This window comes from Mastigoproctus giganteus, chromosome 7, assembly GCF_048544385.1.
Source record: "Mastigoproctus giganteus isolate SK-2022 chromosome 7, ASM4854438v1, whole genome shotgun sequence".
Classification (NCBI taxonomy): Eukaryota; Metazoa; Arthropoda; class Arachnida; order Uropygi; family Thelyphonidae; genus Mastigoproctus; species Mastigoproctus giganteus.
This window is the reverse complement of record NC_143581.1, coordinates 184,968,668-184,992,289: the sequence shown is the minus strand read 5'-3', so window position 1 is coordinate 184,992,289 and position 23,622 is coordinate 184,968,668. Positions and strand designations below refer to the sequence as shown.

At 36.3% G+C, this 23,622-nt stretch overlaps 1 protein-coding gene across 2 annotated transcripts in view; it reads left to right on the top strand.

Annotated features, from left to right (window-relative positions):
- Positions 1 to 23,622, top strand: part of Rich (Guanine nucleotide exchange factor subunit Rich) — a 579,939-nt gene that overhangs the window by 361,234 nt on the left and 195,083 nt on the right. For both annotated transcript variants that reach the window (XM_090378010.1, XM_090378009.1), the window contains exons 22-23: positions 4,320 to 4,366; positions 13,159 to 13,283. In XM_090378010.1, coding sequence (XP_090234136.1) covers positions 4,320 to 4,366; positions 13,159 to 13,283 — 172 coding nt within the window. The remainder of the gene's footprint in view (positions 1 to 4,319; positions 4,367 to 13,158; positions 13,284 to 23,622) is intronic.

Genomic DNA, 23,622 nt, shown 5'->3' with positions numbered 1-23,622 from the left:
TGCAGCCCGAATACAAAATTGCGGTCATCATCCTGTTCAGCCATACCTCTTTAATCCACCACTTCAAAACCTCTATAGAAATAAACCCAGTAAAATAAGACCGGCAGGCTTACGCCTCATTGAGTTAATGCAGAGTTGGAATGTTCAAATTTTCAACAGGCAACATTTAATGAATTACTCCCAACCGCCATGGATTCTGCCTCCTCAGTTATATTTCGATATTTATCTTGACAAATGGGGAAAGAATCGTCTACCAACACTCAATATGAAACAACTCCATGCAAGCCATATTCAGAAATAAGTTGATATACTGATGGCTCCAAATCACATTCAGCCGTTGGAGCAGCGGCAGTATTTCCCTCTACTATCATCTCAGCTGCCCTTCCACCTGAGTACAGCAGCTTCTCCACAGAACTTCATGCAATAAAATTAGCTTTAGAAAACCTGAATCTCAACCCATCTGTAAAATATGTTGTATACACAGACTCTCTCAGCTCAATAACTGCAATGCAAAACTCTTCCTACAAGGCTCATCCTGCGTTAAATGAAATCGGAAGACTCTTATTACAAATTGAAGAATGCCATCAATCAGTGGCCTTTTGCTGGATCCCAGCACATTCGGGGATAAAGGGTAACGAACTTGCTGATGAAAATGCTAAAAATCCATCAACCTTTGATTTAACCTCCATTCCGGTTCCAGCCTCTGACTACTGTCACATCATACAAACAGCAGGTTTTGCGAAGTGGAAAGAACTATGGCACACCCAAACGAATAATAAACTCTACCAGTTGAAACACGATCCAAAGCATTGGCACTCTAGCACCAAAACAGTGCGAAGAGAAGAAGTGGTTCTTGCACGGGCACGTATCGGACACACATATCTGACCCACCTCCATCTGCTCCGAGGCGAAGATCCTCCTCAATGTCCATACTGTTCAGAAAATTTAACAGTGAAACATATTCTGATTGACTGCCGTCACTATCAACAGGATAGAACATCCGTGCTGTGTTCCCTGAGAAATCTACGAGAACCAGTAACATTACAACATATTATTGGAGATGATGCAAACATCAACGAGTTTTTCTCTTATCTGAAAATAATTGGACTTTATGATAAATTCTAAAATATCTCTGTAAATGCAACCAAACTGTTATGCCTAAATTATGTTTTTAGCTATGCTTAAATTTTGTGTTTACCATTTTCATGTGAATAGGCGCATTATAGCCACAGCAGCTTATGCACCGATAAACCCCCATAACACACACACACTCCTTATGTCTGCTAGTAAAATTCTTGTATATCATTAACAAAACCCATGAGCAGTCCTGGAAGCCTGTCTTCACTATTCAGAGAACTTCATACCAGACTGCACAATTACCCCCAGATCCTTTTCATTTTCCACTACCCTGAGTGTAGTAGCATACCTTCATTATTGTCATTAACCACACTGCCAACCTTTATAACATCTATAAACTTACACATTAAGCCTGATATTATACCCTCATCAATATAATTATAAATACAGAAAACAACAATGGGCCCTGCATCAAACTCTGTGGGATTCTACTAATAACAGTAGTTTACAAAGAACAGTGTCCTTTGATAACTGCCCTCTGTCTTCTGACATTTAATCACCTCTTTATCCATAGCAACAACTTTCCATAATTCCACACTGATCCAATTTACACATCAGTGTTTTGTGTATAACAGTATCAAAAGGTTTCCAGAAATCCAAGTGTATGACATTAAAATTATTTTTTGCATCCAGTTCCTTTGTCACTGTATCATAGTATCCATTCAAATTGGTCAGAGAAAATCTTGCCTTTAAAATACCCATGCTGTTACTGAATTATTATCGCACTCCTGTCTAGATGTTCCTGCATTGCTTCTTCAACCAGTGATTCTGTTATTTTTCCTGGAACAGAATTTATGTTAACAGGTCTGTAATTACTTATGTTACCATTTGATCTCCCCTTTGTGAATTGGGGATACGTTTACACATCTCTTGACCACAGGGACTTCCCCTTAATCTAGAGATTCTTTCTGAATTATGGCTATGGGTTTGCTTACTTTTTTTGTTGCCTACCTTAATATAACTGGATAGATTCCATCTGCCACAGATGCTTTTTTATTGTGTAACTTCACCAATTTCTCATCCTCCTTCCTCTCAGTTATCAAAAAATCATTTAGCTCTCTGTTAGAGTGTGATAAACTTCTGGCATCTCCCATCCTAAAGAATTCCTTATATGTGAATGTAGATACAAAATACCTATTCAGTCTGTCAGCAACCTGAGCATGATCATCAACAGTGGAACCATCAATATCAAAATTCTTCCCCTTCCTTCTAGTGTTTGCATAAATAAAGAAGCCTTTTTGCTGTTTTTCTTTGTATCCTTTGCCAAATATTTCTCATAATCTGCCTTAGCTTGCCTAACCACCTTTGTGACTTGATTACAGACTGGTTTATATCTACAATAGGCTTCTGTGTCACCTGATAATTTATATGCATCCCATGCATTTTCCTTCTGTGACACAATTTTCAATAGTTCATCTGACATCCATTTAGGTTTAAGCCAAGAACTCTATTTCTTAGTTGGTATGAAAAGTCTAGTAGCTGCTGTGATTATTTCCTAATGTCTCCCATTTAGAGTTTATTGTTGGTAACATCATCAGTTGGTACCACTGTCTGAGATGTAAAACTGTCTACCACTGTAGTCTCCTTTACGAAAGCAAAAACCCTTACCCTTGATGGCAGATTCATCTTTAAGTAAATCCCACGTCAATACACTGGTCACTGTCACCTAATGGTTCTTTTATCTACAGATTCTTTAATGAATAAAGAATCCCTGCTGATAATCAGATCAAGAGTATTGCTCTCTTGTTGTCTCTCTAACGTGCAGATGTAGTTGAATAGTTACCCAATAAATCCATAAAAGTCTTGCTAGTGTGTGTGACCAATCAACAAGTTCCAGTCAATAACAACTGAAAAGTTAAAATCCCCCCATTATAAAATATTCTGATTTACTGGCCAACTCTGTTTCTCTGTACAGTTGTTCATTGTGTTTATCAGAGTAGTTAGTCCTATAACATAACTCTCATTTTTGTTTTCCCAATGCTTATGTCACACCAAACTCACTCAACATTGCACTGCCCACCCATGTAAACTGGGGCACCTCCGTAGCCAGGTGGGAAGGAGCAGCAGTGCGTAGCACAGGCTTCTTGATTAGACCGGGGTTCAAGCCCATCACCACCAAATACGGAGGATGCGGAAAGGTCAGGGAATGACCACCGCATATCCCGGAGCAATATGGCCTTAGTTGCTAATGCTCCTAAAAACCAAATACCAACAAACCATGTAAACTGGATGCAGTGCATTAGATTTTGTGCTTCTTAACTAAGAAATAACCCCTTCCCCCTTCAATCATGTCTGTCCTTTTTGTATATATTATACTCCCCATATTCAAATTCTGCATCCGTATCTGATTGACACGACACACCTGATATTCTGTCATTGTCTGCATTTGATGACTTGACCAGCGCTTCAAATTCATCAAATTTATTTATTTGTAGTGCTTCTAGCATTGGTATACATGCATCTATTCTTGATTTTAGTTATCCTAACACAACCCATGTATTTCTTTGTTCCGTGATGACCTACAGCAGGTTTGAAATCCCCAGTACTTTGCTTTCCAGGCTGCTACATGTTCCAGTCTGTAAACAATGTAAACTCTCCACCTTACAATGAAATTCATGCACATTAACAAATGAATAAATATAAAAAATATATTGATGTATGCAGTGAAATTTTTAAAAGTAATTATACATGAGACCTTGCAATAGTCTGAATATCTAGTTTAGTTTAGCATAATTTCGCCGTAGCATTTGCTTGAAGTAATAATTCAGCTTCTTTGCGTTAAGTGGAAGTAAATGAAAGTAATCTTTCAGCAGTGTATTATTGTTGACTTTTTCTAATGATTTTTTTTTGTCTGTTCATTGAACAAGTATATAAAACGATATTGTGCTTTAAAGAGGAACTTGTAAAAAGTTGGAATATTTATCTGAATCAATTATAAATAATAATTTTTAAAAAGAGTGTGTGAGAGAGAGAGAGAGAGAGAGAGAGAGAGAGAGAGAGAGATATTTTAATTTATCAGTATTATTCTAATTTCTAAGGAGGGTAATATTCATTTTGGGAAGAAATATTGATCAACTGCATAAGGTCTAAATTTTAAATTGAAAATTCTTTTTAAATTTAATTAATATTTAACATTATCCTTTCATCGTAATATTTTGCTAATGCACACTTTATTTTTTTAGATCCAAGTATATCTACCGCATCTGTTACGACAACTCTTGAGAAGGAAGTAAGCATACCTTGACATTTATTTTAACATGCTAAGTGTTGAAATAAAATAAGTGTTATTTATACAGTGAATATTAATTGAATTATCCATGCACACAAGACTTACAGTATCCCACTACCTATCTTGAGACACTGAGGTAAACAGAAATATTTAGTATCTGATGCTGCCACTGTAAACTTTAATAAATCAGTTCTGCAGGGGAACACTTCTATCTAAAATTCTGTATGTAGATACTGCAGTTTCAGCATGTAAATTAGCAACTTCCTTGCAGTTGCTTACTTAGATACAGAAATTGTGCTTTTTAACATTATCATTAGTAGAGGCATACGATGCAAGAAAGCAAGCTTACGCAGCATCAGCCAAAAAAAAAAAAAAAAAAAAACAACACCCTCCATTCGTTCCAAATGCCTGTCCAGCTCAGCCTTAAATTTATTTAGCCTATCAACTTCCACAAAAAAGAGGGAAGTCTGTTCCATCAATCAGCCACATGCTGGCTAAAGGCAAACTTCCACACATTCATTCTACAACTGTCTTTCCTCAATTTGAATCTAGGCCCCCTCGGGATCTTATTTTTGAGCAAAAGGAAGAATCCCATCAGCATTCAGTTTGCTCAAACCATTCAAGGCCTTATACACCTCAATCATATCACCTCGCAGGTGCCTACTCTCCAGATGCTGCAATTTGCAGAACTTAAAAGTCTTTCATGGTAATAGCACCCATTTGTTTCCCTCACCAATCTTGTTGTCCTTCTTTGTACTCATTCTAGCAACTCTATATCCTTCCTAAAATGAGGCCTCCAGACCTGTACACAGTACTCTAGGTGTGGTGGCCTGACCATTGCCTTGTATAACAGGATAATCAGCTCCCTGTCCCTGCTAGCAAAATTCCTATATAATTGACAAGACTCTATGACCTGCCCTGGCCGCCCGTCTACACTGTTCAGCGAACTTCATATTCGACTGCACAATTACCCCCAGATCTTTTTCACTTTCCACTTCTCTGAGTGTAGTACCACATGGTTGGTATGTTTCTCTTTGGTTATTGCTACTCATATGCAGTATTTTGCATTTGTCAATGTTAAACTTCAGTTTCCACTTCTCAGTCCATTTGCCCAACTTATCTAGATCCTGTTGGAGTAGCATACTGTCTTTACTGTCATTAACAACCCTGCCAAACTTTGTATCATCTGCAATCTTGGACATTAAACCTGATATACCTTCATCAATATCATTGATAAATATACAAAACAACAATGGGCCCAACACAGAACCCTGGGGAACTCTGCTAATAACATTTGTCCATGAAGAGCAGTGTCCATTGATTACCACTCTCTGTCATCTCCCACTCAACCATCCCTTTATCCATTGTAGCAAGTAATCCTCAATGCCATATCTCTTCAATTTGCACAGCAGTCTTTCATGTGCAACAGTATCAAAAGCTTTCCAGAAATCCAAGTATATGTTATCAAAATTATTTTTGGCATTCAGTTCCTTTGTGACCACATCATAGTATCCAATCAACTTGGTCAGACAAGACCTTTCTTTATCAAACCCATGCTGTGTCTTAACTATTACTGTAGTCTTGTCTAGATGATCCTGCAATGCTTCTTTAACCAGTGATTTCATTATTTTCCCCAGAACACAAGTTAAACTAACAGGTCTATAGTTACTTGTGTCATCTTTTGAATGCCGTTTGTGTATTGGTGATACATTTGCACACCTCTAGTCCATGGAGACCTCTCTTGAGTCCAAGGAAGCTCTCATAATTATGGCTAAGGGTTTGCTTACTTCCTTTGCTGCCTCCTTTAATATAACTGGATAGATCCCATCAACTCTAGGTGCCTTTTTTTATGTTTAACTTCAACAATTTCTCCTCCACTTTGCTCTCAGTTATAACAAAATCACTTAGCTCGCTGTTAGAGTTTAATAAACTTCTGGAATTCCCCTCATTGAATAACTCCTCATGTGTGAATGTAGATGCAGAATACTCATTCAGTTTAGCAGCTACCTGAGCATGATCATCAATAGTCAACCCATCTATGTTAAATGGTCCAATCTGATTCATCCCTTTCCTTCTAGAGTTTGCATAAGTAAAGAACTCTTTGCTGTTTTTCTTTGCATCCTTTGCCAAGGATTTCTCGTAATCTGCCTTTGCCTGCCTAACCTCCTTTGTGACTTGATTACAGACTAGTTTATATCTGCCATAGGCTTCTGTGTCACCTGATACTTTATATGCATCCCATACGTTTTTCTTCTCTGCCACGAACCTCATTAATTCATCTGACATCTATTTAGGCTTAAACCTTGAACAGTATTTCTTAGTTGGAATGAAAAGCCTAGTAGCCTCTAAAATTAAGTCCCTGAAGGCTTCCCATTTGGAATTCAACATTGGTATCATCATCAGTTGATCCCACTGTACAGAATAAAAAACTGTCTGAGACCCCTGTATTCACCTTTATGAAAGCAGTAGACCTTCCCTTTAGCCTTGATGGTAGTTACATCTTTAAGTAATTCCCACATCAGTACATTGTGATCACTGTCCCAGTGATTCCTTTATCTGCAAATTCTTAATGCATGAATAATCACTGCTGATAATCAGATCAAGAGTATTACTCCCTCTGGTTGCCTCTCGAACATGTTGCTGTCGAAAACAGTCATCCAATAAATCCACAAAAGTCTTGCTAGTGTGCGATTGACCAACCCACAAGTTCCAGTCGATATCTGAAAAGTTAAAATCCCCAATTATACAACATTCTGATTTACTGGCCCACTCTGTTCTGCACAGTTGCTCATTATAATCATCTGATTCATTAGGCCTATAACACACACCTACTCTCATTTTTCCTTTCCCACTGCTTATGTTACACCAAACAGACTCAACATTGCATTGTCCCCTAACATCAATTGGATGCACTTCCTTAGATTTTGTGTTTCTTAACTAAAATCATAACCCCTCCTCCCTTTCTGTCTTGTCTATCCTCTCTGTACACATTGTACTCCCCAAATTCCAATTCTGCACTGCTTATGTCTGTGTGACAGCACATCTCTGATATCCCAACAATATCTGCCTTTGATGTCTTGACTAGCACTTCAAGCTCATCAAATTTATTAACTATACTCCTAGCATTGGTGTACATGGAAGTATACATGCACCTGTTTCTACTCTTAGTTACCCTAACACAGCCCATGTATTTATTTGTTCCACTATGACTCCCAGCAGTCCTGGAAATTTCCATTGCCTTGCTTTCCAGGCTGCTGCTCATTTTTGGTCTGACTTTTAATGGAAACCACCAAAATTTTTTAGAGGTGTTCATTGAGATTAAACTTTGGCTTGGCAAGACTGTTTTCCATAGCCTTATTTCTTTTACCTAACACATTACTGACTGAGTTGTGCAATAAGCATAATGGGCCCAGAATATTACATTACCAGCACCACCAAACTTTACTGTGTTTTCAGTGAAACTGATCCTTGGATATATGCCACACTCAGTTGTGTTCATCTGATATCTGCCCTTGCTGCTCATTTTGTTGTTTCATTTTGTGTACTGTAGAATTCCCTCTATATATTTTTAAATATTTGCTTTCTACCTGATTGAGAAGTCAGAATTGTACATTAATTGAGATTTAGTTTAACCATAATTTGCAAATGTATTCTAAAAATATTACATCTATAACTGTTGCCCATGTTGTTAAATGCTTATAACATAGCATATCATATATAGTATTTCCAAGATTGCTGTTAGGAGGAACTCTGCACTTAGTTGGAATGAAATTAGTTTCAGTTAAAGAAAGAAATGTACATACTTGTTAGTACATTATTAAAATCCAAACTGCTAACTCTATATATCACAAATTGAGTAAAATTGTGTTAGTTAAATATTGCTAACCTTTGAAAAATAAGTTTTTCGTAGCTCTGTAACTTATGGTTCATATATCTAAAAGTGAAGAAAATTGGGCCTTGTAGAATGAGAAGTGAAGAGAGGCAGTCTCTTTAAAAATTATTGAGCAGAGGTGGGTGTTCCCTCCCCCCAAGAAAGTTGCTGCATGTCTCATTTTATTTTGTCACAAAGTGTCTGAGTCTGAAGCAAAAATGGAAATAGAAGTTTTGAAGTTTTGTTGGTATTTTGTTATAAGAACATGTAGTTGCCCATGGATATATCTGTTCAGTTTGTGAATTAAGTTAAATTTATGTGAAGTTAGTTTGCATGATTATAATGTCTAAAAAGGCTCAGTTGAATTGTGAAATTCATTAAATTTGCCAATGAGAACCACTGTAATCCAGTTAAAATTATCAGACATTCGTTGTTCTAGCTATGAAATTTAAAATGCCATATCATAAAATAAAGATATGCTAATGATGGTAAGGTCACTCATTTCTTTCTCAATAAATGAATTGAAAAATGGCAGAGTGAAGTTTTAGAATTTTTGACATTTTATGTATAATTTTCCAAGAACAGTTGAAGGATTTTTGGTTTTTGCATAAAGCTGCCTCTGAAATTGAAACCTTTAAATATTAGGACATTGTTTTCAATTAGAAAGGTTAAAATTCTTGTTTAAATTTTTTTATTACTTTGTTGTGTCTTTATTTTTAATAACTTTTAACATTGATAAGTCAGTTGAACCTTGAACCTGGCAATTGTTGGAATCCATACATAATTTTTTTAAATATGGGATACAGAGAATTGTATGCAGTACTGTGACAGGTGGTTAAAGCTTTGAATTAGCTTTAACCACCAGCCAAAGCTATAACACCTTTCTAGTGGTAGTTGATTCAGTAGCTGTATCTGTTCTGTAACATAACTTTCTTTAAGCTTGGTAATTGGAGTATTGCAATTTTCTTCCATGTATGTTTCAATTACCAACATACTGAGGAACTCATTAATGAGTGCTAACTAGGATTTGAGTAAATAATAGTATTATCCTCTGGTCTTTCACTGCTTTGTACTGTTTCCACAGTCTGACAAACTTTTAAACCGAATTTGTTGGAAAAAGTTGATTCTGTGCTTAGTTGAAAAAGTTTAAATATGTTTTAGAAAATGTTATTTCATTGAGATCTATGCCTTTGCAATTGGCATTTTTCTTTTATCTGTCATATTCCCTGTGACAGTTTAGTGTTTTTGTCACTTGTTACTTATTTCATGAGCTCTAGATTTGAATTCCACTGAAAACTAGAAGAATTCTTGAAGACTTTTTAACTTAGAACTCTATTGGGCAATCTCTATTAGGGTAATAGGGTCCTTTCCTGTGAATTATTTCTGGTTTTTCAGCTCATTCTTGCAAACTGGTCCATGAACACACTTCTAAAGATAACCATACTGGAGCTGCTGATGAAGTTCCATAAAAACAAATAAAAATAACAATTATCTCTTATACATATGGAGTAGTTTTAGAAATATGAATATTGCCAGTAGAGGGGCACAATTTCCATCACTAGATAGAGCACCCTTGACTTATTAATATTGCTCCAATCATCATTATCTCAGAGATTATAGTTTAGAAGTTAATTACTTAGATAACAGAATAGTTTAGGGCTAAATCCTCAGGCTACATAGAGAGTTAACTGACATAAAAGTTAGTGCAATTGCATCATTTCTGTACGTAGCCAACTACTAAGTAGTTATAAAGTAGTTGGCTACATACAGAAATGATGCAATTGTACTAACTAGTACGTCAGTTACTTAGATAACTTAAAATGACTGTTCTGTACATAAAATCATAATTTATCAGATTGCACAGTTTGTTTTCTTTGTTAAAATTGGAGAGGTTTATTAATTAACAAGTATCCAGACAAAATGCAGGATGTGAAATATGAAATTTTGCTAAGCCCACCCGTTATATATAATTGAAAATCTCTGTTCTAATCGTTCAAGTTAGATTGTTATCTTACAGTATTTTGGCTTATGTCTTATAGATATTGTATTTCTTCGATTCTAAGATGCACTCCCCCCCCCTATAAACGTCTCTAAAAACGGAGTGCGTCTTAGAATCGATAGTGTCTTACAATCGCAGTTTTTTTTTTCCCGAATTTTCCTGCATTTTTCACAGCACCACACGTTTTGTTTTTATGTGGAAAGCCTGCCTCCAAGTTTGACCCTTATTGCATTTTCCAATTCCATTGGAGAATAAAGTGGTGTGGATGATTTCATGTGCTTTCGAAATGTGAAGCCACCATTATTTCATTATAGTGGAGCTCACTCAGCAAAAACTAGGAAGTTTTGTTTATATCTTCAAAAGTACGTAAGAAGCGGAGTTACTGTATTTCATTCATTTTGATCCTTTATTACACATTAAAGTGTCAAAAAGATTACACTACGAAGCCGCATTGAAACGAAAAGTTATTGTGTATGTAAAAGAACATGGAAATAGAGCTGCCGGTCGACATCTTGACATTAGTGAAGTAAATGTTCGTCGTTGGAGAAATGATCGCAATTCCATATTTTCATGCAAAGTAACAACCAAGTGCTTTACAGAGCCTAAGAAAGGAAAATTTCCACAAGTCGATGAAGCTGTGATACATTTTGTAATGGAGATACATGCAAAAGGATTACCCATCACTCAACAAACTATGCAATTGAAAGACTTGGCAATTGAGAAATTGCCAAGTCCCTCGGAATAGAGAAAATAATTTTTAAAGGCAGTCGTAGCTGGTGCGATAGACTCGTGCATCATAGTGGATTATCGTTAAGGCACCGAACATCTATCTGTCTAAAAATTCCTGCAGACTTTCAACAGAAGCTGATTAACTTTCAGCAACAGATGATGAAATTAAGGAAAAAAAGAAACTATGAGTTTAGTCAAATTGGAAATGCTGATGAAACTCCAGTCTCCTTCAATATGCCTCGAAATTACACAGTCAACCCTAAAGGTGCTAAAGAAATCAAGATTATAAGCACGGGCTATGAAAGCAGCATATCACCTCTGATGGTCAAAAGTTGCCACTATATTTAATTTTAAATAGAAAAACCATACCGAGGAATGAAATTTTCCCCAAAGATGTTATTGTACGTGCACAAAACAATGGATGGATGTCAACAGAGCTTATGAAAGACTGGCTAAATGTTGTGTGGAATAGACATCCTGGAAATCTTCGTAACCCACCTAGCATGCTAGTAGTTGATGCATTTCGTGGACATTTGTCTGAATGTGTCAAAAATAAAATTGTGCAAAAATGTGGTGACTTGGTTGTGATTCCTGGTGGCATGACTAGCCAACTGCAGCCACTTGCCATTTCAGCCAACAAACCATTTAAGGATTACTTGAGAAAGGAATGTGAATCCTGGCTGCTGACCGACAACCTTCCACTGACACCTTCCAGAAAAATGAAGAAAGCGCCGGCATCAAATTGGCAGAATGGGTATCAAACTTGGAAACTGATCCCAGAAAGAATAGTAAAGCACTCATTTAAAAAATGTTGCATCACCAACACTCTCGATGGCTCAGAAGATGTTATATTATTGAATAATGAAGATATCGACGGCTCAGAAGATTCAGAAGGAGGTGATGAATAACATACCTACTGATAAATACTGGTACTATTGTTGTTAGTAAATTGAATTCTATTATAATAAAAATATTTGTTAGATTTATTTTATTATTATTATTTTTTTCTTAGAATCAAAGCTTTTTTTCTGAAATTAAGGTGTGTCTTAGAATCGAAGAAATATGGTATATTACTTAATTAAGATTAAGTAATATATGTGGGTAGGTAAAAAGCAATGTGTAATGTTTTATTTTCAAAAGTTAATAAGATAGATAAGAAACTATATAGTTATAGAGAGTCTTGATCTATTTTTCAACATAATTGCCATGAACATTCAAACATTTATCCTAAATTTTAATGAAATTTTTGAAACCTTGTTGGGGGAATGTGTCACAATACTGGTAATACTATTGTTGAACTGATGAAGTAACCTCATTATTCTTAAGGAAATATTTTTCTGCAAGATGTCACTTAAGGCGAGGAAATAAGATGAAAATCTGAAATTACTGTCATACTGTTGGAGGATGGCGTAAAACATTACAGCCAGTCTGTTGTCATTTGTACAATGTGCTCATGCATTGTCTTACAGTATGAAGACTTCATCATCAAGAATTTGAGGTTGGTTTCATTTCTCAGTGCCATAAGATTCTCCTTAATGATGCATTCATTAAAGAGTCAAAATTAACAACATGACTGCTATTGGACAGCAATATTCACAACTGATGTTTGTGAGTGACTATTTTTCATCTTGTAAGCCACACCACTTATGGACATTTTTGCAGTTTGCTGCTTTGCTGTGCACAACCATAATTTCTTTGCGAATTTCTATTGGTTTCTTGCCTTTAATCTCTAAGAAAAAAATGGCTCCTCGACACTTCTTTTGTGCATATGCCAATGCAATTGACCATTTCTAATATGTCATTGTATGCACACATCTGAAAGGACATCAGTCAGATTAATTTCATTGATTTTTCATACAGCATTCTATAAATGCTTAAAGTTATATTTTGTTACCACGTCTAGTTTTTAAATGATATCATTGGAGACCTTACTTTCTAATTTTCTTTTGTTATTTCTTACTTAACATTCAGTGCAAGCAAATAAAATGAACATTGCACAAGACTATACAAACAACTCTTTCTTAAAGAGCTGTGATTCAACCCATGGCACATTCAGATTTGTCATATAGAGGTGGTTTTTTTTTTTTTTTTTTTTTTCTCTCTCTTCTACTATGTAAGTTCAGAAATTAAATCAGTGGTGTGCCTATAAGTAATGTGATTGTGAGTATATTCATACATCTTTGTCTTTTTTAGCCTAGGAAGTCATGCTTGGGAAATAGCCAGAAGCTGTGCTACACTGCCTTATTTTCCTCACTCATTAGAGCTGTTGTTGCATGAAGTACTGGAAGAAGAAGCCACTTCTTCAGAGCCTATTCCTGGTTATATTATAGTTTTTGCTAAGAAAATTTCAGTTTGATATTTATTCACAAAAAACTCTAAATTTGTTCCAAAATCATATTAATATTTTAAATTTGTGCATGTCTACACACATGTACAAATTGTGTTATTAAAAAAGGCGTTTACAGTAAACCCACGATTTAACGGACTAATAGGAGAAAAGGGGTGTCTGATAATGCCGAAAGTCCATTAAATCGAATGTAACCTGGAGGGGCATTTTTTATTGTTCTTAATGTAAAAAAAAACTTTAATACAATATACAGTACTGTATAATATAAAATTATTAAATTATAATAAAGAATATGTAATATTTACTCACCTTTTCGACAGTGTAGTTGAAGAGTATTTTGCTGTGACCATAGTGATAGTAGTATAGTAGTCATTATTCAGTATCTGAAGGTAGAGGTGAAGGGGAATCCTCAGGTTCAGATTCTTCTGAAATGTTCACAAATGGAGGTACTGGTGTCATCTGTTTGCTTGTAGACTGTTGAGATGTACAAGCAGTTGGAGGTGAAATAGGAGTGGCAGTTGGTGAAGTTCGCTTAAAGAAAGCATCCAGCTTCAGTTGTTTGCCATGCTGATGTTGTTTTTTAATAATGATCACCCTGAACTGTCAGATGTTCTTAGTAAGGGATAATTTCAGGGTCAGAAGATGTCCCTATGTAGTAGATGGCAATGTCCATGAGATTTCTCATTTCAGACAGTGCAGGCCGTGCTGGTGTAATTTTCTCTTTCTCAATGTCTCCTTCTTCCTCTGCCTTGCCATATTGAACCTTGTCCACAATTTCTTCTTCAGTGAGGATTTGGTAGCCAGGATCACCTTCATTTTCAAGCCATTTCAGAACATCATCTTCAGTTGTTTCCCGGTTGCCAGCATTTACAAGGGTGCGCCGAAAGTCATTTGCCTCAAATCCTTCAAAATCCAAATCCGGTTCAATATTGTACAACTTCTTCCAACCATTTGCCAGAGTTGTGGTTTTCATCTCCTTCCAAGCAGCTACAAAGTTAAAGAGCGCAGACTAAATGTTGTAGGCTCGTAGATTCTGGAGTGTCCTGGCTCTTATTGTGTCTTCTTCTGCACCTTCTTCATCCTCCAACACAGCCATTACTTCTTCCAAAAAGTTCTCATTCAGCCTCTTGCAGGCTGCAATTATTCCATGGTCCATTGGCTGAATAATTGAAGTTGTGTTAGGAGGCAAAAAAAGAGATTTAATTCTGCCATCCATACTAACTAACTTCTCAGCACTAGGATGAGCAGGGGCGTTGTCAAGAAGCAACAATGCCTTTACATTATTGGTGGAAATTTTCAGAACATCTGTCTGGAAGAGCCTCACATCAGGGACAAAGTGGTTGAAGAACCAGTCAGAAAAAATCTCTGAAGTAAACCACGCATTCTGTGAGCTGGTGTAAATAACAGGCAACTGATTCATAATGTCTTTAAGAGTGCATGGTTTCTTTGATTTCTCTACCACCATGGGCTTCAGGCAGTGCAATCCATCAGCATTTGCACAAAGTAAAGTAGAAATTCGCTCCTTACTTAACTTGTGACCAGGTTAAGTTCATGTTTGTAGGCCAGCGTATTTTCAGGAACACGATGATAGAACAGGCCAGTTTCATCAGCATTGTAAACCTGTGATAAACTAAGGTCCTCAGATTTAATAAGTTCATTTTTAAATTTTCTAAATGGCTTAACTTGTGAAGTGTCTGCACTTAAAGATTCACCACAGGTTTTCTTGTTCATAATGCCATGCCTTTTTCTAAAACGCCACAGCCATCCATCACTTGCCTTAACATTAAGTCCCATGTGTTTTCCAAGAGTTTCGCATGCAGATTTCAACTCAAAACTTCGTCATTAACACCACTAGATCTCTGTTGAACATACCACTTATACACAGCTTCTTCTAAGTTTTTATCTTGCACAACTTTCATGTGTTTTCTACTCCCCTCTGTAGAACCACATTTAGAGCTATCAACACGGATATAAGAAACAGTTTGTTTTTTTACGCTGTAAATTTCACAGACACGTGCTACTGAGATGCCTTATTCTAATTTCTCAATTAGCTCTAATTTCTGTACCACATTTAAGTTCGCACGCTTTCTTTTAACTCCTCTATTACTTAATGCCATTTTAAATTTTAAGGATTGCAAAATTATTTAATAAATAAAGTCACAATTCAGAAATCACAGAAACACTCTGTATACAACCTGACCGCATGATAGCTTGAAGCAGACTGAGATCGAAACAAAGCAAGTCAGTAGACCTGCAGTTTAGTGTCATGAGTCACATTCAGCTTGCAAGTCACTGCCTGCTGTTATCTGTAATCCGGGAAAACAGCTATTTGAACACGTTTTCAGAAAGAATAAAAAACAATTTCCTGACTACAATTTCCTGAATTTGATTATAAAAATAATAGTAGATAATTATCAAAACAATAATGGAAATAGGTAATTATTATTAATTTTTAATTAATAATAACACTGAAGTTTTGTATAACCTAAAAAAAAATAATATGGTTGAGATTAATATGTACATTACTGTATTATTATTTGTCCGGTCCATTAAATCCGAAATCCGTCATATCGGGGTCATTAAATCGAGGGTTTACTGTATTTTCAATTTAAGAATAGTGTAATTTTCTTCTGTGAAATATTTATGAAAAAGAATAAATTTGAAATAATTCAGTTTAAAATTATTACTAGATAAAAGTATACAATACAATTTCTATTGATTTCTTTAAAAAATTTCTGATAATGTTTTAAGCTTTAGACACATTGATTATTCCATTACATAATTAAAATAAAAAAAGTGTATTAAAAATATAATTTAAAAACTATATATATTTTAACAACATTTACTTATTTTTTTATATATATAAACAACTTCAAAGCCTAAATTTCATTTTTTTGGCAGGGTGCTACATTTAAAATAACTCACAGTTACATGAATTTTGGAGCTCTTCTTAATAAATCTAACTTCACAATCCCCCCCCCCCCCCCCCCCCCAAATTTAAATGATTAGGCACTCACTTGCTCTGTATGTCATAGCATAAAAGAATAAAAAACATCAGTTTGGTATGGTGAGCTACCAAAAGATAATGCTAATCAACACAAATTTTGAAGTTAGACAATACCTCAACAGTCATTATCAAACAAAGGCTGGCTATTGCCTATAAAAAGCAATTAAGTAATCACTGCACAGTTGCACAATCTCCATATTGATATCCATTGTGGCTGGCCACAATGACTGCACACATACACAGACTGATATACAGATGTAAATTGCTAAGTTCATTAACAAAAACAAGCCAAGAATATGAAAATTCAGGCATGGAACTGCTTTGTTAAATAGCTGACCATGTCACAGATGCATCTCATTCATGAAATGAAGCTGCAAAATGACAACAGGCCTGTTGATTATTATACTGAAATATCTGAAAAAAAATGTCATTTCAGATATACATGGCCAAGTCTACTGCTTGGAGGGTCATTAGGAGGCCTGAGGTGGGACATTCTTAATACCAAGTTGCAGCATGGCTTGGTACGTTTTTTTTTTTTTTTAAAGCCTCAGGCTTCCTTGCACCATATAGCTGATAATAATAATAATGTCATAGTGTCATCAGCAGGTGGTATTGGTTTACGAAAAACCAAACTGTTTGTAAATGTCCAAGTCAGGGTCTGAGACCGTGACCTGGATATTTACAAATGGTTTTGATTTTTGACAGGGGAATAGGTGTCAATGCAAACTGTCCAAAATCATCTCTATAGATGTGAATTTTATGTGAGAAGACGCGTGTGTTCTTTTGAGTACCCAACATTGTATCGCCACAGGAATATAGGCACTCAGTTAGATCTTGTGACTCCTGTTTCCTTATGCTGGTGCTGTAGGCAAAGAGTTTGTTCTGATAGAAAACAATGCCCAACCTTGTAAGGCACAGCTGGTTGACAATATGTTGGAAGATGAGGGTATTGTGCATATTGGATTTGCCTGCATGCGCTTCCTGCCTGAATCCTATTGAGCATGTCTGGAACATCCTAGGAAGACATATTGCAGTTTATTTGGATTAAATAGTGACATTTAATCGGCTGGAATCAGACATACACAAGAGTGGAAACTGTTTTCCTAACAATTCATTAATACCTTTATTTTATCAGTGCATCAAAGGTGTGAAATTTCTGGCAATTGATAAACACCTTACTAGAGTCATCATGCATATATATGCTGTCCACAACAATGACAAAAGCTGTTCCAGTAAAACTGCAATTACTGTTCATTTTGGAATTTTTGAATGTTTTCGACATACACCATGTTTAACTACACTACGAGATACCTATGTAATTATATTTACATAAACATCGTTTGTGATCCTACTGATTGTTTTTACCAGTATATTTTAATATTTTTATAGTTTGTGTATACTGAATTGGCTTTGCATTAGCAATATACCTATAATACCTTGTGAGACCACCTTTTCTCATAATACAGCCTGTACAAATCTTAGCATGGATTCCACAAAGTGTTGCAGGGGGTCCTGTGGTAGTGCTACCCACACATTGCATGTGTTTCCAGTATGTTTGCACATTGTTAAGTAGATGGTCATAGCATGGAATGTCTTTTACCAGTATTACATTCAACTGGTTTGAGATCAGGTGAGTTGGGTATCCATGGTATGATGGAAAATGCATTATCATGTTCCTGAATCCAGTTAGCAACTTGCTGGGCCTTGTGGCACATTACATTGCTTGTTGATAGATGCCAGAGTTGTCTTGTACTTGTTTGGCAATGATAGAAACTTAGGCATTCCCTTCAAGCCATTAATTAATGGGGATCAGAGAACCTAGGGCATTCCTTGAAAACAAGACCTCTGGTGCATGTGGACGTTGGCCCACATGCACCAGAGGTCCTAGTTCTTCCCAGCAAAACATACCCCATATTAAGCAACCACTGCCACTTGCCCCTGTATAGAGGGTCCCGTGCACAATGGGCCCATGGACTTGTGTTTCTTGTGTCACACCCAAAGGTATTCGTTGGCTTGTTGCACCAGGTATTTGGACTCATCTGACCACACACTTGTTTCCATTCCTCCCATGTCCAACCAGCATGTTGCTGACACCGCAGCATTCACTGTCAATCATTATCAGCAGTGAGGAGAGATGTCTCTTGGGTCGTCTGCTGTGAAACTCTGTACGTCTGATGGTGCATCATTATTTGAGATATTGTTCTAGCATTCCCCATATTGTATTGTAATGTCAACTGTCACACAGTGATCTGCTGTTCAGCCCGTACACCCTTTGCTTGCTACAAACATCCACCTTGTGTAATTCTTTACATTTTTGTCAATGAGATGGGATTTGACCCATTTGAAACCATTCTTTGTACACCTTAACCACTGTAGGACATGAGCAACTGACAAGATGTGCCATTTCCAATAATGGAAGCACCAGCTGCATGAGCTCCCAGAATCGTTTCCTTTTGAAACTCCCTGATATCCTTACCATATCCCATAACTGCTACTTTATCACTTTGACTTGCATGAGCAGATGCAAATTAACACTGTTCTCTAGCATACAAAGCTGTTCAGCTTTTTATACTGCAAGCTATGCGGTAAAGTGGATGGATAAAGTATTTATTCAAATTTCATTCAAATTGTTCAAATAGAAAACCATCAATTATTATTATTTATTTATTTTATTTATTATTTTTTCCCATACATATTACATAGTTTTACCACACAGTTTATATGGGAGCTGAAGCACTCAATATTGTATTTATGTGCACTTATTGGAAGAATAAATAGGCAATATGAGGATGCACAGCAAGAAAAGTTCTTGGTTTAAGCATTGCACACATGAAAGTCATTGCTTTTTGAATAGCTTTTTTTTTTTTTATCAGTTTACTGAATGTATAAGTAAGAATTGTTATTACTGCAAGGTGATTCAAAATTCATGCAACCCAAATTGTAAGTTGATTTATCATTCACAACTTGATAGAATTTGATACTAACTGCAACAATAGTTGCAATGGTCATTCCCAAATGTCCAGCATTAGTTCATGTTATATGCTAGCTTTCAGTCACTAACCAGTAGTATTTTGTTTCGGTTGAAGGTAGCAGCACATCATTTTTTTTTTTTTTTTCTGACACATCACATGTTCATAAATGAATATCTATAATCCCCTGATGTACACTGCCCTACCATTAATATCTAGACACCCCTCCATTGATAGTTGGCCATGTCCTACCCAAGCACCATGGGTCAGACAACTATAAATATGCTTGTAGGCTTCCGAGGAGACAGTAGTATGATTGTGAATGCAAGATTCTGCGATCAATGGGGTTAACAGACTTCCAGTGTGGAATGATAATTGGATGCCACATAAACAATCAGTCTGCACATGATATTTCAACAGCTGAAGGTTCCTAGATCAACAATCGGTATTGTATTCTGCAAATGGAAGTGGGGTTGTGCTGAAACTTTCACGATAAGACCCAAAAGACTTCTGAAGCTGATGGAACATGGTAGGCAAACCCTGTAAAGAATTCACTTGAAATGCAGGTCGATATTGTTGCAGCACACATAGGTCCTCAGCGAGACAATTGGAACACATGTTAACACCAGTAGTGTGCAGGATGCTGCATGATACAGGTTTCCCCAATTATGCCATCATCCATAAGCCAGTAATCACCCTGACTAATGCCAGATGCCATTTAGCTTGGTGTGAGGCCTACTGTTCTTGGTCTGTAAACTAGTTGAAATCTTTGGAGTGATGGGTAATGGTACATGACCTGCTAGGCTGATGGTCATGTTTGGATATGGCGGATGCCTGAAGAAAGGTACTGCCAGACTGTATCATCCTGACAGTAAAGTTAGGCAGAGGCAGCATGATGGTGTGGAGCTGTTTTTCATGGTTTTGTATGGGACCATTGCTTGTTTTGAACAAAACCATTAATGCTGAGGTCTGTCTGGATGTCCTGGACAATAATGCATTACCTATGTTGTGGCAGCATGTTGGGGAAGGCCCATACCTGTATCAACAGGACAACCCTCATTATCATACTGTTTGCATTATGATGTACAGGTTTGGGGACACAAGTGTCGCCGACCGGGCTAGCCGGGTGGGTAAAGTGCCTGCCTGGCAACCCAAAGGTCGTGGGTTTGAATCCCGCCTCAGGCTTGGATCAAAGTACTGCAAAAACCTTGGGAGGTGCATTATGGCCACAGAAGCCGGATGCGCCAACAACTACAAAAAAAAAAAAAAAAGACACAAGTGTCAAAAAGTTTGACTGGCCAGCCCAGAGCACTGATATCATTCCTATAGGGAACTTTTGGGGTGAATTGGATTGTCCAGTGCTTGGGAGGAGAGACTGCCTAAAAAAACTGCAGAGCTGGACTGGTCTGCTTTCAATGCCAAATATTGGAGGACATTTACAAAATGCTGGTGGAAGTGTTCCATACAGATTAGAGGCTGTCATAAAGGATAAAGTTTTCAGTATATATTAATAGTTTTCCTGTAAATAATGGTTATTTGTAGATATGCAGGTGTTTGCATGTTAATGGTTGAACAGTATATGTATTGTTTGGGCTTCTTAAAAGGGACAGTGTAAACTAACAACCTTCACATATTGTCAGTTTAATTATAAAAGTAAATATAAAATTAGTAATTTCACTGACAACTGTGCAAACTCTGTTTCATTAAAGTTTCATTAAACATAGTGAAAAGAGTTTATGCTTTTGGGGGACACGTCAACATTTTTTCAACATTTTTTGCAATCTTTTATAATTATGCTCATAATGATAATTGAAATATAAGTGAAAATATACCATGTCTTTTGAATTGCCATGTATTTATTTATTATATTAGTCACAACAGAAATGGGTGTTGCATTTTAATTTTTATTAAAATCCAGTAGGAAATAAGTAAATTATATTACAAAAAGTTGGGTGAATGTTACAGTAAAATTTGTGCAGTAGAATGAAAAGAATTACTTTTATGTATTATTAGTTAATTAATTAGTAACAAGTTAATTAGTTATTTACTGGTCAGGTCCCTTCTATTAATCAGAAAATGAAAATATTCATTTAGTTTAAGGGAGGAGAATTCAAATATGCCTGAAAAGCAACACTGCATACATTACCTAACTTAGTTAATGTGTGAAATCAGACTGTGTTAGGATATTTTCAGGCAGTCATGGAAATAACTTCAAGGTATAAAATAATATATCCGAGTGATTAATTTACTGGAAAATCATGTCAGTGACCAATGAACCACCATCGTTAATCAGTCTGGCAGGAGAACCAGTAACAAGTCTGGATTTTCTGGTGAAAAAAAAAAGATGGTGAAGAGTTTATAGTTGGTTTTGAATGCAGAGGTGAGGAGGTTTTTGGTTCTTCATGCGCACATGAAATGTGCATATTGGACATGTAGTGTGTCATCTCCAAAATATGTTTGTTAGTATTGGTATTGTCAACATCATGCAAGAAGCAAAGTTTATACAGCACCACCAAAAAAGAAAACCTTTTTTATTCCTTCTAATAATTTGTCCAAACGTTCTTTAAATTTATTCAAGCTGCTCACTTCCACAACATTAGGTGGAAGCTTATCCCAGCAAACAGTTACTCTCTGGCATTCTGCCAGAGAGTAACTGATTGTGCATGTGTTCTGCAACAATCCTTTTTAAGTTTAAATCTCTCTCTCTCTCTCTCTCTCTCTCTCTCTCTCTCTCTCTCTCTCTGTGTGTGTGTGTGTGTGTGTGTGATTTGAGAAAGAGTAAAGTAAAGATGCCATCAGCATTTAGTTTACTTCACCCTTTTAAAGTCTTATTGCTTAATTTAAGTCACTATGCAGACCTAGCTTACAGAGATTGCAAGTTACAGAATCCCAGTCTTTCTTGGCAAGAATTTCTTTTATGCCCCAACTAATCATGTTGCTCTGTGATGTCTCTGTGCAATTTCTAACAGATCTAAAATGAGGTTTCCAAACCTGTTTATGCAGTATTCTTGTATAAGACGCACCTTTTTTCGAAAAATTTGGGGTCAAAAAACTGGGTGCGTCTTATACAGTGGTTGTAGATTTTTTTACTTGCATTTCCCGCTTTTTCGCACTTGTTACCGGTATATTAGGTTACGTTTTGCCACATTCTGCCCAGAAATGGCTCAGAGAAGATTTTCGTACAGTGCTGAATTCAAGTTATGTGGAGTTGTATGAATTTTATGATGAATAAAACTTGAGTTCAATAACTTTATGTAATACATTTTTTTTTTTTTTTTTTTTCAAATTTCGGGCCCCAAAATTAAGGTGCATTGTATACATGGGAGCTTCTTATACATGGGGAAATACGGTACTTTATATTGTGAAATAGTCACTTCTCTGTTCCTGTGTAGTTCTGACAGAACTCGATGAAATGTTCTAGCAGCCTTTTTTGCACATCTCAGAGAACTTCATGTGAACTGTATAATTATTGTCCTATGTAACACTATAGTGGTTTCACCATTTGTCACTTGGAGAGGTCTGGGTTTGATTACTGTTTATATCTGGAGCAATTTCTAAAATCTCCTTCAGTTGAGGCTGTAGTGGCCAATCTCAGTAGGAACAGGGTGTTTCACTGTGAAGTATTCCAAGTTTTTCAGCCTGCACAACATAAATTTGTCCTGTGACTTATACAGATAATACACAATAGCACAATGTGGCCTTAATCACTGATGTGCCTAAAATCCAGGCAAGTATAATTATTCTTAGGTCTTTTTTCCTTATGAATTGGCTGCCCAAAGGTTGAAGCTGCCCAAATTATATGTTATTCCAGGATTATTATATGTATTTATCAGTGTTAAACTTCAGTCCATCTCGATCTACTTTTTCTAGATCTTCTTAAAGTAACCAAACTTGCTGTTGACTACCCAGCCTACCTTTGTATCATCCACAAATTTAGACATCAAACCTGAAATTTATACATCAGTACTATCAATAAATATTAAAAACAGTAAGGAGCCCAATGCTAACACCCTCCCACTCATAACATTAGTCTATGAACAGCAGTAGTCTTTAATAATTAAGAGTTCATCATTAAGAGTGGTCAACCACTCTTTCTGACTCCTGCCACTCAACCATCCCTTTATCCACAGCTTAACTTGCCCCTAGTGTCATGCTTTAATTTTTTTAGCAGTCTTTCATGTGGAACAGTGTCAAGAGCTTTACTGAAATCTAAGTATATGATATAAAATTATTTTTTTCTATCTAGTTCCTTTGTGATTACTTCATAGCAGCCAAGCAGATTGGTCTGACTTGCTCTTCTCTTAACAGTTCTGTGCCATGAAAGCCATATAACT